At 29.6% G+C, this 16,593-nt stretch overlaps 1 protein-coding gene across 3 annotated transcripts; it reads left to right on the forward strand.

The window, feature by feature from the left end:
• Window positions 1-7,245: 7,245 nt before the first annotated feature.
• On the forward strand, window positions 7,246-13,545 carry LOC107953361 (putative phospholipid-transporting ATPase 9). Of its 3 annotated transcripts, none has more exons than XM_016888653.2 (12): window positions 7,246-7,573; window positions 8,242-8,774; window positions 9,136-10,484; window positions 10,598-10,708; window positions 10,812-11,088; window positions 11,171-11,259; window positions 11,343-11,451; window positions 11,562-11,771; window positions 11,920-12,045; window positions 12,151-12,249; window positions 12,336-12,527; window positions 12,619-13,545. In XM_016888653.2, the coding sequence occupies exons 2-12, from the start codon at window positions 8,382-8,384 to the stop codon at window positions 13,249-13,251; spliced, it is 3,588 nt and encodes a 1,195-aa protein (XP_016744142.1). In that variant the 5' UTR covers window positions 7,246-7,573; window positions 8,242-8,381; the 3' UTR covers window positions 13,252-13,545. The 3 variants fall into 3 exon arrangements, with proteins under 3 accessions (XP_016744142.1, XP_016744143.1, XP_040953239.1); XM_016888654.2 differs by having other exon boundaries at window positions 8,355-8,774; XM_041097305.1 differs by having other exon boundaries at window positions 8,359-8,774.
• The last annotated feature ends 3,048 nt before the right edge of the window (window positions 13,546-16,593 follow it).

A 16,593-nucleotide genomic window follows, 5' to 3' on the forward strand; every position in this document is an offset into this window, starting at 1 on the left:
TATAACTAATATGTGTGTTCACGTTACAGTTTAATTGACAGGTGATACGTCCTATTTAAAGTGTTTATTTTCGCTTTGGATAATTTACTCTTTTACTCCTTACCTTGTAAAATCATATTACATAATTTACCTTTAACATAACTTAATTATTATACTTATATTATAACAATTGACATTTTTATTTATTATAATCGTTTTAATATAATATTTTTAAATTTCATAATAAAACATATATTTTATTTAAATACTCGTTAAATTTTTATGTTAACATTAAAATTACATTAAATTTGTCTTACTTTTTTAAAACCAATTATATTGACAAATACCAGTAAAGTAGTTTAATTATATAACAGAAAAATGCCACGTTTACTACTTGGGTTGGAATAATTTTTGTCATTAAACAGTTTAAGAGGATAATTATTTTATTAAATCAATGTTGGATTACATCATTTATTATTATTTATTGCAGCATTTTTGGCGGCTTAAATCAAGCTGACCCCATCTTTAATTAATTCAAGAGTTTTTGGAGATCTTTTTCCACCAAACTTACACCTTGATGTAATTTATTTGTAAATATAACTTTTTTTATATTCTTAATCAAGCCTAACTCTTGATTAAGTCTTAATCCAGTCCACAAATGATTTAAAATTTATAAATAAAAATTTTAAAATTTCATAAAAACTAAAAAATAGCATGAAGTACATATTGATCATTATACTAGTTGTAATATTTAAAAATTTAATATTTTAGTCAATATTTTCGTTAAAAAATAACAATTCAAAATTTAATTAAAAACATACAAACAAAAGATATAAACGCTGATAGCTAAATTTTATATTATAAGAAAAAAAAAGTAAAATTTTCTTTTTTAAAGCATTTTAATAAATTAAAAGTAAAAGTGTTAACTACTAAAGCTATGTTAGGTCTGGTCATAATTTAAAAAAGATAAAATTTTTACTCAAACTTATTACATCCGATCGAGTTGGCTTGAAGTATTTATTTTGTTATAAGAAAGGAAATAAAATATACATATGCATATATTTTATGATAAGATTTAAATAAAAATATTAATTTTATTATCCAAATTTAAAATTGTTTTATTGAAAGAAATGGGAATGAAAAGGAAAAAGAGGAAACATATTGAGAATCAATATCATTCATTATCAATGATGGTATACGTGAAATCCTCGACTTTCCTCTACTCTCTTTTTTATGATTATGATTCTCACTTCTCTCATATTTTTGCTACTCAATTTTCTAAACTTTCTTTTGTTTCTTTTTTTTTTATGTTTTTTAATATTCAACATTATTTTTATGGATCAATTATCTTCAAGGTTACTAAACTATTAGTAAATTTATGTTTCAGCCACTCAACTTAAAGAAGCTACAAAATTTGTACTGAAACTATTTAAAAATTTTCATTTAAGTCACTGAACTGTTAAAACCGTTGTTGCATGTCATTCTTTATTTGCACTGCTTACACCAATTAGAAGCTATCATTCCCCTTATCTTCTACATAAAACTTAATAGCCCACTTTCGAATAATTCTGTGACTTAAATAAATTTTTTTGTAACTTTTTAAAAACGAGTGATCAAAACATAAATTTACAAATAATTAACCTATTTTTATTGAATCATAAAAAAAATAATAGATTAATTATAATTCTTTTACTCGTAAATTTAACCATAATCAGTGATTAACAATTTTGTTAATATAGAGAGAGAAAATAATTTTTTAATATATTAGTGAAAAAGCTCGTGGAAAAAAAAATCTACAAGTGGAATGATAATATCTTTTTGGTGAGTCAAAAATGACATGCAAATGTGCGATTGCAGCTAATTTTGTTGGTTATGTTTGCTGTAATTTGAGAATTAAATTTAAGTGAAGACAAATTAAATTAAAAACACACACACACATATTTGACCATTCATTTTTTATCCTTTCATCTTTTTTAAATGTCTCCAATACTAAAATTTAGTAATTTTCGTTTGAGTCTTAAATCGATTGGTATAGATATTTTGTCAATACGAGAAGATGTGGGTTTGAGTACGCTGAAGCGCATTATCCTCCTATTTATGGGTTGATGAGAAATTATAAATAGTTCTAAACATTATATCAAAAATAACAGATATGATCAAAACTCATTGAAAAAATTATTTAAATTTAATCCATGTAAGTGTATATATGCGTGTGACATTTTGGCAGCAATTTGCTGAAATGGAGCTATTAAGGCTCCGAATATTCTGTCGGCTATCTCTGGTCTTGTGGCTGTACATGTTTAGGAATATACTTACATATTTTATTTAGAAATAATAGTTAAAAGGGAATGCGACATATAATATAATTTTAAATTATCAAATTTTACACATTTTATTATTGCTAATTTATTTCAAATTAAATGATTGACATGCATAATTGCAGTAAACTCATAAATTGTTTTCGCTTAATATTTTTTTTCTAAATTAGTAATTTAGTCTTATTTTATCAAAAAATTATATGACATTCAATAAAAACACATCACATGTCATGTTTTTATTGGTTAGTTCATTGTTTTGGGTAAATTTAGAAGAAATTAGGTTAAAATATACCATCGGTTCCTATACTCTTTTCAAATTTAGAATTTAGTCATTTTTGTTTATAAGAATTTAGTTTCTTTACTTTTAAGATTTTAAAATTCAAGTACAATTTTTAACACCATTAAAGTTTTTCATTAATTTTTTTGGAGTGACGTTTCGAAATTAGAAATAAAAGTATAGGAGACCGCCTCGACTGCCATCAGTGCACAAACACTGCGACAGGTGAGAATCAACACTAATACAACAATCAAATTAGAATAACTACGTGCAGTGTCTGCAAGTGTGACATGCCAGTTATAATATAATTTGTACAAAGGGGCCGATACATGAGTGCTCTGAGGATCGAACCCATAGGAGTCGGCGATTGAGCGAATTCTAGCTACAAACATGCAAATAAAGAATCTAAAAACTACTTGTTAGATAGCATAATACGGCATGCCATGAAACTGAGAGTATTTAAACTAATTAACTAGCTAATTAATAAAAGGACTAAATCGTAAAGTATGCAAAGTTATGAAACTATTCAATCAATAACTAATGATGATTGGTTGAGTTCGATGTGGTTAATTAATAATCGAACTAGGCATCTAAATTGCTTAAACTCCTAAAGTATCTCAATTTTGTCAAATTAGACAAATTAGTTCGATTTATCTCTCGATCTCACCCAACTAACCCGGGACTAATGAATTGGTGCCCTATGAGATTACCTATTGGTCTCACTTATTTTAATTTCCCCTTAGGGGCATCAATAGGCCATTCGATTTAGTCCAATTTATTGTAATTTAATCCCTAACCCAAAAATCAGTTTACCAACATCTCCGTCAACCAACCCCATAGGATTTAGATATTTATTACCATTTCTAAGCTAATAAGCAATAAAGAAAACCATAAAAATTATTGACATAAAACTCAATAAAAAGATAAATGTTTAAATTTTTACTTGGAAAAATGTAAAGGCAGACAACTAGCAGCAAAATACGTAACCAAGAATATAAAAGTTAACATTTTTAACAGATGAAAAGAAAGCAAACTGGAATAGCATTAAACTAGATATTAAAATGTGATTACAACCAAATTTAAGACACTAAACATGTACATAAACCTAAGTTACAGTGTTAACTAACACTAAGAATGCAAAGAAAGAACAAGAAAATTACAGAAAATTAAAATCCCAAGCTATGGAGGAGAAGAAATAAAACCCTAAAATGAGAGAAAACTAAAAAGATGAACTAAAATGGTTTTTAATACCTCCTCTCTCTCTCTCCAGCCAAGTTTTGGCCTTTTTAGCCTTTATTTTGACTAGACTTGTCCATGGGTTGGGCCGGGCCGGGCCCAGAAAAAATTTCAGCCCGCTTCCTAAGCCCGGCCCGAAATATGGGTCTGAGATTTTGTCCAGGCCCGGCCCGAAGAAAAATATTGGGCCCGAGCCTGGCCCGGCCCGTTTTTAATTAAAATTAATTTTTTGATAAAATTAAAACTAATTGTTATTAAAATTAATTGTTAGTAAAATTATCAAATTATTAATTGTATTAATTGTTAATTATATTAATTGTTGTAACAAAATCTAACATTTGATTAGTTTACATTTTTGTATTATCAAATATTTTTGTAAACAAATAAGTTTACATTTTTTTTATCTTAAAACCAACCAATATTACACCAATGTTATCACTTTCAATTGCTATCATGTCAATTGCTATGTGCAGGATTTACCAAATACCAATGTTATCACTTTCAATTGCTATCATGCCTTGACTTCCTTTCTACAGTCTGTAGGGGAAATGAAATTGAAAACTAAAAATAAAATTGAAAACTTAAACTAAAAACTTAAACATAAAAATAAAAAAATATATATATATATTAGAAAAAAAGAGTAAATGTCGGGGAAATGAAATTGAAAACATAAAAATTAAATTGAAAACTTAAACTGTAAGGGGAAATGAAATTGAAAACTAAAACTAAAAACTTAAACATAAAAATAAATATATATATTTTTTAAACATAAAAAACTTAAAACATAAAAAATTTAATATATTTTCGGGCCGGGCCCGGGCCAAAAAATTATGCTCGAGGCCCGGCCAATTTTTTAAACGAGTCTCTTTTTTTGCCCAAGCCCATATTTCAGGACTATATTTTTACCCGAACCCTCCCATATTTCGGGCCGGGCCGCCCGACCCATGGACAGGTCTAATTCTGACCCATTTTTCTTGATTAAAATGCTACTCAATGTGTCTTTTTGATTGGTGTTTCGGTTGGATAAGGACTACCCTGATATCAATTATTGTCCCGTCACGACAATAATTTATTATAAATTAAACTATTTACTATTCAATTTTTATTTCTCTTAACAGTCAATAAAATGATGTAGATAATATAATTAGTATAAATATAATATATTAAATTATATTATTATAAAAATTATAAAAATGTATTATTTATAAAATTATAATATAAAGTTACTTATTATATAAATAATTAAAATATAGTATTTTAAAAACGCAATATAAATTTTCTTTTTACTTTTTGATTAATGGAAACATAATTATGGAGACATAATAATGTAAATATAAAATTTGACTTTTTATTTATTATTATACAAATTTATTTAATAAATGTCTTTTAATAGAATAAAAAAAATTATTTATAAGCTTGATAAATTTTCTTCTCAAATAAAATTTAAATAAAATATTTTAGTAAAATTAAAATTTTTATATTTATAAATTTTAAAAATAATAAAATATTTAAAATAACAAATTCAACCATATGATAAACAGCAAAGACTATATTGGTTAGTTAGAAAATTTCTTTAAATTTGTGCGCATATATAGAGATATTATAGATTAAGGTTATTTTATATTTTAAATATATTTTGTAACTAAAATTAAATATTTATTTTATAATCAACATATTTTTAATAAATATATTGATTACATATTTTCTCTTCCCCGCCTTAATAATAATAGTTGGTGAAGTGTTAATTTTGTGGTATGTAGGTTAAGGGTGTAGTAATTCTGCATAATGATAAAAAAAATACAGAAGAAATTTTCAGTCATTTGAATTTTCTTGCCACGTTTATAATCCTGGTTCAATCTGGCGGCGCCAACCCATTTTCTTTTTCCTCAACCATAAATAATTTACTTTGAATTATAAATAAAATTTCAAAATCCTTCCCACAATTAAGGAAAAAAAAGGACCTATATTAGTATATATAAAATTTAGTAATTAGATTATAAAAACCAAATAATTATTTAGCTAAAATGGTAAAGTTTATTATGTCATGGGTTTAAGCTTCATTTAATTGAGTTTATAAAGAAAGACTGTATTTTCGTGATAATGCAACTTATTTTGCATATAAAAGATATTTTAGTAATTTTTAACTGAATTAATACCCAATTGATCTACAACGCTAATTCAATCAAAACCTAAAATATAAATAAAATGCGAAAGATTAGTCACTAAACTCACTCTAATAGTCTAGTAGATACTTTGAGAAAAAAAACGATTGTCGTTTTTAGCAAGATTCATATGAACTTTAATAATTATGATTTTCCAATTTTGTGTGTGTTAGAATAGTGTTTTAAGAAATAAGGGATCTAAATTATGTTAAATTAGAGTGTAGGGCTAAAATTTCAATTTGAATAGTACAAGTACCACAACTGAAAATTGACCATTAATTTTTGTAATGAAGAAAAATAGATAGCTGTCCCTGCCTCCTCTCTTAGGGATATATTTATGCATAGGTATAGATAATTCGTATGAATTTTTAAAAAAATATATGTTAAATTATGTCATAAATTTATTAAAAAATACTATAAAAAATAAATGTAATTTTGGTTGAAATAATAAAATTAAAATAGTAAAAAAAGACATAATTATTCTAAAAATAAAATTTGTTATTTCGTTAAAAGAATGAAATTTTGATAATTTTACAACTAAATTAGGATTCGATTAATGGGTGACACTAACTCAATCAAACTCCTAATAATAGTGTAGATAAATATAGATAGATATATATTAATTAAAACAAAGGGGTGTAGGTGGTCAGGGGTGAGCAATCGGTTGGTTCGGATCAAAAAATTCAAAAATCAAATTCAATTTTTTAGAAACCGAAATAGATGAACTTTATGAATAAAATTAAATTGATATTTGTTGTTCGGTTAACCGATTTTACCAAAATTATCATTTTTTTAGTACTGGTTTTAACTTTTAGTTGGTTTGAGTTTAGATAATATATTTGGGTGCATTGAATTTATTTTGGATTTGAGCTCCAATAATATATATTTTTGATATAATATCTAAAACTACCTATAATTCCTTCCAATCTTTAAATAAAAAAATAAATACATTTCAATTTGCTCGGAGCCATGTCTTAAAATCGAAATTGACTAGTTTAATCGATTTGACCCAACTTTTGCACAACTTTTTAGGTGATAATTACTAACTTTATCCTTTAATAATATGATTAAAGGTTTGATTCCCATAAGAATAAAACACATTTTGTGACTAATTATTTATCTTTTCGAAAAACACCCTCCACAAAAGAATTAATCACCATGGATGCCTGGAAAAAAATAACAATTAAAGAGAGATAAAAATAATTAAAATATGTGATTAATGAACAGGGATGTTTGACCATTCTTCCATTTAGCCGCTGCCTTCATCCAATTTTTGAACATTTTACGTACCAAATCCAACCCCCAAAACTTCTCTTTCCATCTCTCTTTCTCTTAACTGTCTTCCCATCAAACCCAAAAATAAAATTGTCCATTTCTGACAACCTTAATTTCATCTTGCAGTACATCTCTCTGTTCTGCTCTGTTCTGTCCTTCCCTCTGTTACAATTTCAGCTAAATCCCCTCTCCCTTTAAAAATCACCTGAACGAACACACACCATCAAATATAAAAAAGATTCCATTTTTCTTGTTTTATTATCTTGTCCTAATCTGTTCCATCTGCTACTTGTTATCCAAAAGGAAGAACCCAATTTGTCAATGAAGTATGTTCTTTCAACTTAGAAATCCCATTCTTTGTTTTTGTTTTTTTTAAAAGCTTTTTACATATGAAATATGTTGTTTTCTTTAGCTGATTTTGAAGTTCAGATCTATGGGTGGATGTACTTTTTTATAAGAGTAGTTGTTTGAAAGCATATAAATCATGGGATTTTTCTTTAAAAGCTGTTTCCTTTTTTTTTTCTTCATGTTTTTTCTTACAAGTTACAGCCTTTTGTCTTTGACTTTCTAGAAGACTTGGGATATATGTAATTTACAAGTTATTTCAGTATTTAGCTCAAAGTTTTACCTGTTTTAGTTTTAGTTTCTATTTTTATCTGGTTTAGGTTATTTCTCTGTAGCTGGTGATCTTATTTATCTTTCTATTCTATTACTATTTATATATATGTTGGGTTTAAATGATTTATAATGGAGTAGTTGAGTTTAAAGTAAATATGCTTAGATGAGTAAAATTAACTGCTTTTGTTTCTTCTAGCTTAAAGTCAATGTTCAGATATGGCTGACTGGTCTACCATTTCTACCAAAAACCTAAAATAAATTATAAAAAAAATCATTGTTGAAGTGTTTTTTGGGGATTATATGTGTGTTAGCTAGCTTTATTTTTCTTTCCTTTTAAAAAAAGACTAAAAGATCTTGTTTGATTGTTGTGTTGCAGCTTATCTTGTTTATAAAATCATTGATTTGTTGAAGCTTTCAAAGCATCTTTTGAAGGAGAAAAAATGGGGATGTTTATTTAGTGTTTACTATGTGTTTGATTATTTGTATCAGTTAGAATCAGATTAAATTTGTAATACAATGACGGGCGGAAGGCGAAGAAAGCAGCATTTTAGCCGAATACATGCTTTCTCATGTGGGAAAGCTTCATTCAGAGGGGATCATTCATTGATTGGAGGACCTGGTTTCTCAAGGGTTGTATATTGTAATGACCCTGAATGTTTTGAGGCCAGTCTTCGTAACTATGCTGGTAATTATGTTCGAAGTACAAAGTATACGCTCGCGACGTTCTTTCCCAAATCGTTGTTCGAGCAATTCAGGAGGGTGGCTAATTTTTATTTTCTCATATGTGCTATACTGTCTTTTACACCGTTGTCTCCTTACTCAGCTGTTAGTAATGTTCTTCCATTAGTTGTTGTCATTGGAGCTACTATGGGAAAGGAGGCTGTCGAAGATTGGAGACGAAAAAAACAGGTAATTAATTTTATGAAACTTGATGTTGCTCGGAGTTGGAATTTATAATTGAGTACTTTAAGAAAACATACTTGTTTGGTGCTACAACTGAACCGGTTTCTGAGAAGGTTGTATATAGTGGTTATCTTGTAGGAGAGACAGAGGGAAAGTCGAGATAGGGGGACGGGGTTGTGGGGGTCTTAGGCATCTTTTTGTATAGATGCAGTAGCTCTATCTGTCTTAAATAGTGGTCTCGGGGAAGTGTTTAAATCCCCATCGGTTGCTACTTTGTGTAAAAAATGGTTGGGGCTAGTGTCTTTTGTTCGTTTTCTGGTAGTCTATGATTCTCGGGTTCATAAAGTAGTTGTTGATGACATTGCAGGACACTGAGGTTAATAACCGGAAAGTTAAGATGCATCAAAGTGATGGTATTTTCGAACCTACTAAATGGATGGATTTGAAAGTCGGAGATATAGTCAAAGTTGAAAAGGATGAATTCTTTCCTGCGGATCTCATTTTACTCTCTTCGAGTTACGAGGAAGCTATTTGCTATGTTGAAACGATGAACCTTGATGGCGAAACCAATTTGAAACTAAAAGGAGCATCCGATGTAACTTCAAGTTTGCACGACGATGCAAGCTTTCAAGATTTCAAGGCTACCATTAGATGTGAAGATCCGAATGCAAACTTGTACTCTTTTGTTGGTAGTCTCGAACTTGGAGATGAACAATATCCTTTATCTCCTCAGCAGCTTTTACTTAGGGACTCCAAATTACGGAACACGGATTATATTTTTGGTGTAGTTATCTTCACAGGCCGTGACACAAAAGTTATTCAAAATTCAACGGAACCTCCTTCGAAAAGAAGCAAGATTGAGAAGAGGATGGATAATATCGTGTACTTTCTGTTTGCTGTCCTAGTTGGGCTTTCTATTATCGGGTCGATTTTCTTTGGCATAGAAACTAGAGAGGATTTGGAAAATGGAAAAATGAGGAGATGGTACCTTAGGCCGGATGACACTACAATTTATTATAACCCAAAAAGGGCAGCCGTTGCAGCAATTTTACAATTTTTGACAGCTCTCATGCTTTATTCATATTTGATTCCGATTTCCTTGTATGTATCCATCGAAATTGTCAAAGTTCTCCAGAGTATTTTCATCAACCAAGATCTGCATATGTACCACGAAGAAACTGACAAGCCAGCACATGCTCGGACCTCAAATCTAAATGAAGAACTTGGCCAGGTTGACACTATACTTTCTGACAAAACCGGAACTTTGACTTGCAACTCCATGGAATTTATCAAATGTTCTATAGCTGGAACATCGTACGGTCATGGAATTACTGAAGTTGAAAGAGCTCTCGTATGGAGAAAGGGTTCACCTTTGGCTCGAGAGGTGCCAGAGATCAATGGCCAAGTAGAGGAGTTTAAGAAAGAAAAGCCATTGGTCAAAGGGTTTAATTTTGTGGACGAAAGAATCATGAACAGTAATTGGCTAAACGAACCTCATGCTGATGTGATTCAGAAGTTTTTACGACTATTGGCTATCTGTCATACTGCAATACCCGAAGTGGATGAAGAAACCGGAAGAATTTCGTATGAAGCCGAATCACCAGATGAGGCAGCATTTGTGGTTGCAGCTAGGGAATTGGGATTCGAGTTTTATGAAAGGACACAAACAAGCATTTCATTATATGAGTTCGATCTCTCCGGGAAAAAAGTCAAAAGGTTAAAAAACTATAATCCTTATTTGTTTATAAATGATTTTCAAGGCCATCCATTGGAGCTAATGATATTTCATAGATGTAATGAAAATGATGTAACATTTTTCTCTTTTGTAGATCTTATAAACTATTGAATATCTTGGAGTTTAGTAGCTCGAGAAAGCGGATGTCTGTGATTTTGCAGAATGAGGAAGGCAAGCTGCTGCTACTCTGTAAAGGTGCCGACAGGTTCGTAATCAGAAACAGTTAATCATTCTTTGTAGTTCTTTTCGGCATAAAAATACTTAACAGCGGATTGTATTAAGTACATTCTTTTTCTTCCTACACTCAGTGTCATGTTTGAAAGACTCGCAAAGAATGGAATAGAATTCGCAGAGCAAACCAAGGAGCACATTGAAGAATATGCCGATGCTGGTTTGAGGACTTTGGTACTTGCATACCGTGAAATAAATGAGGAAGAATATGTTGAGTTCAATGAGAAATTCATGGAAGCCAAGAACATAGTGAGTGCAGATAGGGAGGAAATGATTGAGGAAGTGGCGGAGAGTATTGAGAGGGATTTGATTCTTCTTGGTGCTACAGCTGTTGAAGACAAACTTCAAAATGGGGTGGGTTGAAAGGTCACCTATTGAAAGCATTATTTGTCTATTTTTCGTGTCGTACTCATATTTTGCCTTTCGTGCTGGATAGGTTCCGGAATGCATTGACAAACTTGCACAAGCTGGGATCAAGATATGGGTTTTGACAGGAGATAAAATGGAAACAGCCATTAATATCGGGTATGATTGTATATCACAAATGCTTACCGTAAAGTTTGATGTTAACACTCATATGCTGATTTCAAAAACTTTGAACTTTGCAGCTTTGCCTGTAGTTTGCTGAGACAAGGAATGAAGCAAATAATAATAAATTCAGATACACCGGAGAACAAGGCATTGGAGAAATCCGGGGATAAAACAGCTGCTGCAGCGGTAAACTCTTAGTTCAAATGAACACTTTCTTTTATCTCTCTAGTCTTTCTCTTCATTGGATAAATCCGACATATTGAGTGTGCTTGCCAGCTGATGAGTTTTTTTTCTAGGCATATAAAGCAAGCGTTCTCCAGCAGATAGCCGAAGGGAGGCAGTTGCTTACATCGTCAAATGAAAATTCTGAGGCATTGGCTTTGATTGTTGATGGAAAATCATTAACTTATGCTCTGGAAGATGATGTCAAAGATGCCTTCTTAGAACTTACCATTGGGTGTGCATCTGTAATTTGTTGTCGTTCATCTCCTAAACAAAAGGCTCTAGTAAGTTATATTATCCCTATATGTGTGTGTGTGTGTGTGTGTGTGTGTGTGTGTGTAAGCACAAAAATGGTTGTTTTCTGACCAAAACTTGTTTTTGCAATTCTGAGGAGAATTCAAACTATTTAACTGGAAAAATACAAATTCACAGGTTACAAGACTGGTTAAAACTAAAACCGGAAGTACAACTCTAGCAATCGGTGATGGAGCAAATGATGTCGGTATGCTTCAAGAAGCCGATATCGGAGTTGGTATCAGCGGTGTAGAAGGAATGCAGGTAATCCTAAATAAATTGTTCCATGTATAAAAATGGTGCATTTGTTTTGTTTCACTTGATGCTTTTTCCTTCTCGTTTCTAATACCGGCTTTTCAAAATTTTTAGGCTGTCATGTCAAGTGACATTGCAATCGCCCAGTTCCGGTTTTTGGAGCGCTTGCTTCTGGTGCATGGACATTGGTGTTATAGACGGATTTCATCAATGGTAATATAAGTTACTCTTAGATGTTTTTTATTTTTAACAACATCCGATATCAACCGGGAAAACTGAATGATTGAACTGTTTTGCAGATTTGCTATTTCTTTTACAAGAATATTGTTTTCGGTTTCACTCTCTTCTTCTATGAGATATATGCATCATTCACGGGACAAGCTGTATACAACGATTGGTTTCTTTCCTTCTATAATGTTTTCTTCACGTCACTGCCTGTGATCACTCTTGGAGTTTTCGACCAGGATGTCTCATCCCGTTTATGTCTTAAGGTATCCCTTGTACAAGTTTCTATAATGTCGGATATGTGTATGTTTTAACTGTAACGATGATATCTCGATTCTCTTCGACTCAATGTTGCAGTTTCCTTTATTATATCAAGAAGGCATACAAAATGTCCTATTTAGCTGGCTTCGGATTGTTGCGTGGGCATTTAACGGAGTCCTAAGTGCTACAGTCATCTTCTTCTTCTGCATCCGAGCAACGCAACATCAAGCCTTCCGCAAAGGTGGGGAAGTTGTCGGTTTAGAGATCCTTGGCACCACCATGTATACATGTGTGGTATGGGTCGTAAACTGCCAAATGACATTGTCCATATCTTATTTTACATACATACAACATCTCTTCATATGGGGCAGCATAATATTATGGTATATCTTCCTCATGGCATATGGGGCCATGGCCACGAGCATATCGACTACTGCCTACAAGGTGTTCATTGAATCCTGTGCGCCTGCTGGAATGTATTGGCTTCTTACTCTCCTTGTGTTGATATCTTCACTTCTCCCGTATTTCATTTACTCGGCTATCCAAGTCCGGTTTTTCCCCTCGTATCATCAGATGATACAATGGATTCGATCCGATGGTCAATCTGATGACCCTGAGTACTGTCATATGGTGCGACAGAGATCGTTACGGCCCACAACAGTAGGGTATACTGCACGGTTAGAAGCAAAATCAAGAAGCTCAAGAAAGGGAGGCGAGGATCATCAATGATCACTGTTTATTTGACCGGAATATGGTTTGTACATTATTACTTGTGCTGCTGGAGTTTCTTTCAAATGTACATATTTAACATCAAGAAAAAGGTATTTCTTGACAAGAAAATTATGTCTGTTAAGAGGTGCAGCCTAGTAGTATCCAACATTTGGGGGTTCTAAGTTCCAAGTTAGAACCATCATTTTTGTGTTTTGATTTGTATGAAAGATGTAAGGTTATACACATAAAAGTAAACTAATTTCTATTTGTTTCTTCAATTTTTAAAGAAAATTGATGAAAGTGATTAAGTTATTTTTTAATTTGTTTTTTAAAGTAAATAGTTGTATTTCAAGATTCCTTATTGATAGAGTTTGGTTCAAAAATTTAAGCCTACTTAAATATGGGTCTAGCTCGACATCAAATATTTAGAATTTGAGTTGGGCATAATCTATTTTCAAGTTTATAATATTTTGTTTTTTTTATTTTTTATTTTAGGTATTTGTATGAAAATTAAATATATTATGTTATAATATAAATACTAAAAATGTATATTTAGAAATTTAATAAATGAAAAGTTATATAATGGTAGTAAAAGAAATATTTATATATAAAATCACTAACTATTAAATAAAAACAATGCACTTAAACAAAATTAATATGAATGACTTTAAATGATTTTGTTTTAATCGTTTATAAATATGGATAAATTTGTGAAAAACTTACAAATATAGACAAACTTGTACAAAATTTGAGGGCTTGGACAATTATGTGAGATTGATCAGACTCATGAACATCTCTATTATTAACTAATGATTTAAAAAAACGAGATTAAGTTGAAAATTTTCACCAAAAAAAATAGAGTTTTTGTTTAGATTATAAGTTGCAAAGCTATATTGGTTTGGTGACTAGTCCGATTATTCAAAACTAGTATCTATAAGTCCTCTAGCATTGAACAAAAAAAAATCCCGATTGAACAAATGATCTTTCAATCATTAATTTAATCAAATCTATGCACAAGAGTCAGGTTGGATTATAGTTATTTATTCTAAATATTTGAATTATTTGAATAACTCAAGTTATACTATTCTAATCCGAGTTAAATTATTTAACTCGAACTATTTATATGAAATTACTTAAATATCTTAAATAATTCAAACTATTTAATTTGATATTTAAAATTTTTATCCATTTTCTTTTTCAAATTGAATCACATAGCTCACTCTTAACTATTTGATCAATCATATTACTTAAACTTTTACATTTTTCTCAAAGTATTTGTATTAAAAATATAAAATAATTAAAAAAAATCAATAAACTCACATCCAACTCTTTATATATGAATCCTAATAACATAGTCAAACCCAAAAGCTTTTAATGTCAAAGTTTATGCGTTTCGTACAAGTAAAACAATGAACACTACTTGTCCTGTAGTTTAGACTTTAGATACACGTTACAATAAATTACATACAAGTTTATTATAAAAATTGGTTTCGAATGATTCACGTATCAACTGATTTAATTTCTCTATTCGGATCGATATTTTAATCAATTTTTGATCTAACTAAATTTATTAAATAATCTAATCTAGTTTAAACAATATTGATGAAAATTGAGAAATTTATTTTTCTGTTTTAATTTATTAAAATTTGGTCCTTGGAAATCTGAAATTTAGTTTAATAGTTGATAAACACATCAAGTTAGTCTTAATCTTTTTTAATCTGTTGCATACATAATCAACTTTTTAGTCGTTAGATTTTATTGTGAGAATTAAACTTAAATACTAAAATTAAAAAAAAGATTTTTCCAATTTAATTTATTTCATTTTATCATTTGATCAAAGACAAATATGCATATTTTTTTTTTGACAAAAATGGTTGATTTTTCCACTTAAATTTTCGTCAAAGAAATGTGAAAAGTAATACAAAAATTCGGACGGGTTTAGATAATTTTTGTTTTTGACAAAAATGGTTGATTTGTCCAATTTCCTGTTTGGTCTTAGATAAATCTTGTTGGAATTTGGAGGGATTTAGATATTTTTTATTAAAAAAATTTGGGTTGTAAATTTATTGTTTATTTCATAAATTTTTATTTAAGATTTAATTATAATATATAAATATTAATATATTTTGAATATTTGAATTTTTTTAAAAGAATAAAGTAGGTTCTGAATTTCATCAAAATTGGACTTTTTGGAGTGTTGGAATTGCTGATTACTTCAAAAAAAAAAAAAGAAAGAAAGAAAAAAGCTCGAAGGTGCAAATTCAATAATAATAATAATTTATTTTTATTATCATATTAGCGTAGAATAATACGACAAGTCATTCAATTATGCTTAAGTTTATTTTATCCAACCATAAAATTATAAAATAATCACTCACAGTTTGTGTTTGTCTCTTTTAGTCCAATTCGATTAACTTTATGGTAGATAGATGATGTGATAATTATAAAATTGATATAATAACAAATTTAGTTTTCAATTTTTATACATTAAAATGCGTAATCACAGATTCATTATATTAATATTAACATAATATTAAATTGCTTTTGTAGGCATATATTTTAATTTTCATGAGAAAATAGTATTTTTTATCATATAAATCTTATTTCACCTGATAAAACAAAAATTCTAATTAAATTTGAAATTGTTATTATTAAGAGTTAACGTTTCATCTAAATACCACCTACAATTTAAATAGGATTATTCTTAATTCGTAAAAATGAAAAATAACACCTAGAAAAAGAATCTATCCTCTAATTTTATCTTCTATTTTCCCTAAAATATTTGGTATCAAACATCACCATATATGTGTATTTCTTTTTTAGATTCACCCAAAAATTGAATACCATAACTACCATGTGTTTTAAATGTATGCATGATGTGCACAAAACAACAAATGAATTATGAAAGACTGACTGACTGACTTCTCACAACATCAAGGAGAGGAGCATTTAAGATAAAAAAGGTTCTGTCCTAAACAATCCAACAACAAAACAACTAAATCACCTTTTTATATATATATATATAAACTATATCTGAAAATAGCAGTGAAGAGCACAATTTAATTAAAGAAAAGGTGGTACACACACACACATGTAATGTAAGTTCACAAGGAATCCAACAAGAAAGCTAAAAGGTTGTTCTGAGGCAATTGCAGAACTGCACAAACCACATATATATTTGAAAAGCAAAATGAGCAGACCAAAGGATATATGCCATGTTCTTAAGACTAAGTGCAAAGACAACCTATTACCAGACAAAAAATCAAAAAGGACCCATCTTTTAAAAAAAGAAAAAGAAAATGGTATTCAAGATAGCAAAGGTGTCTTTGTTTAATTTGGTTTTTTTTTTTGGCACTTTTG

This window comes from Gossypium hirsutum, chromosome D07 (assembly GCF_007990345.1).
Source record: "Gossypium hirsutum isolate 1008001.06 chromosome D07, Gossypium_hirsutum_v2.1, whole genome shotgun sequence".
NCBI lineage: Eukaryota > Viridiplantae > Streptophyta > Magnoliopsida > Malvales > Malvaceae > Gossypium > Gossypium hirsutum.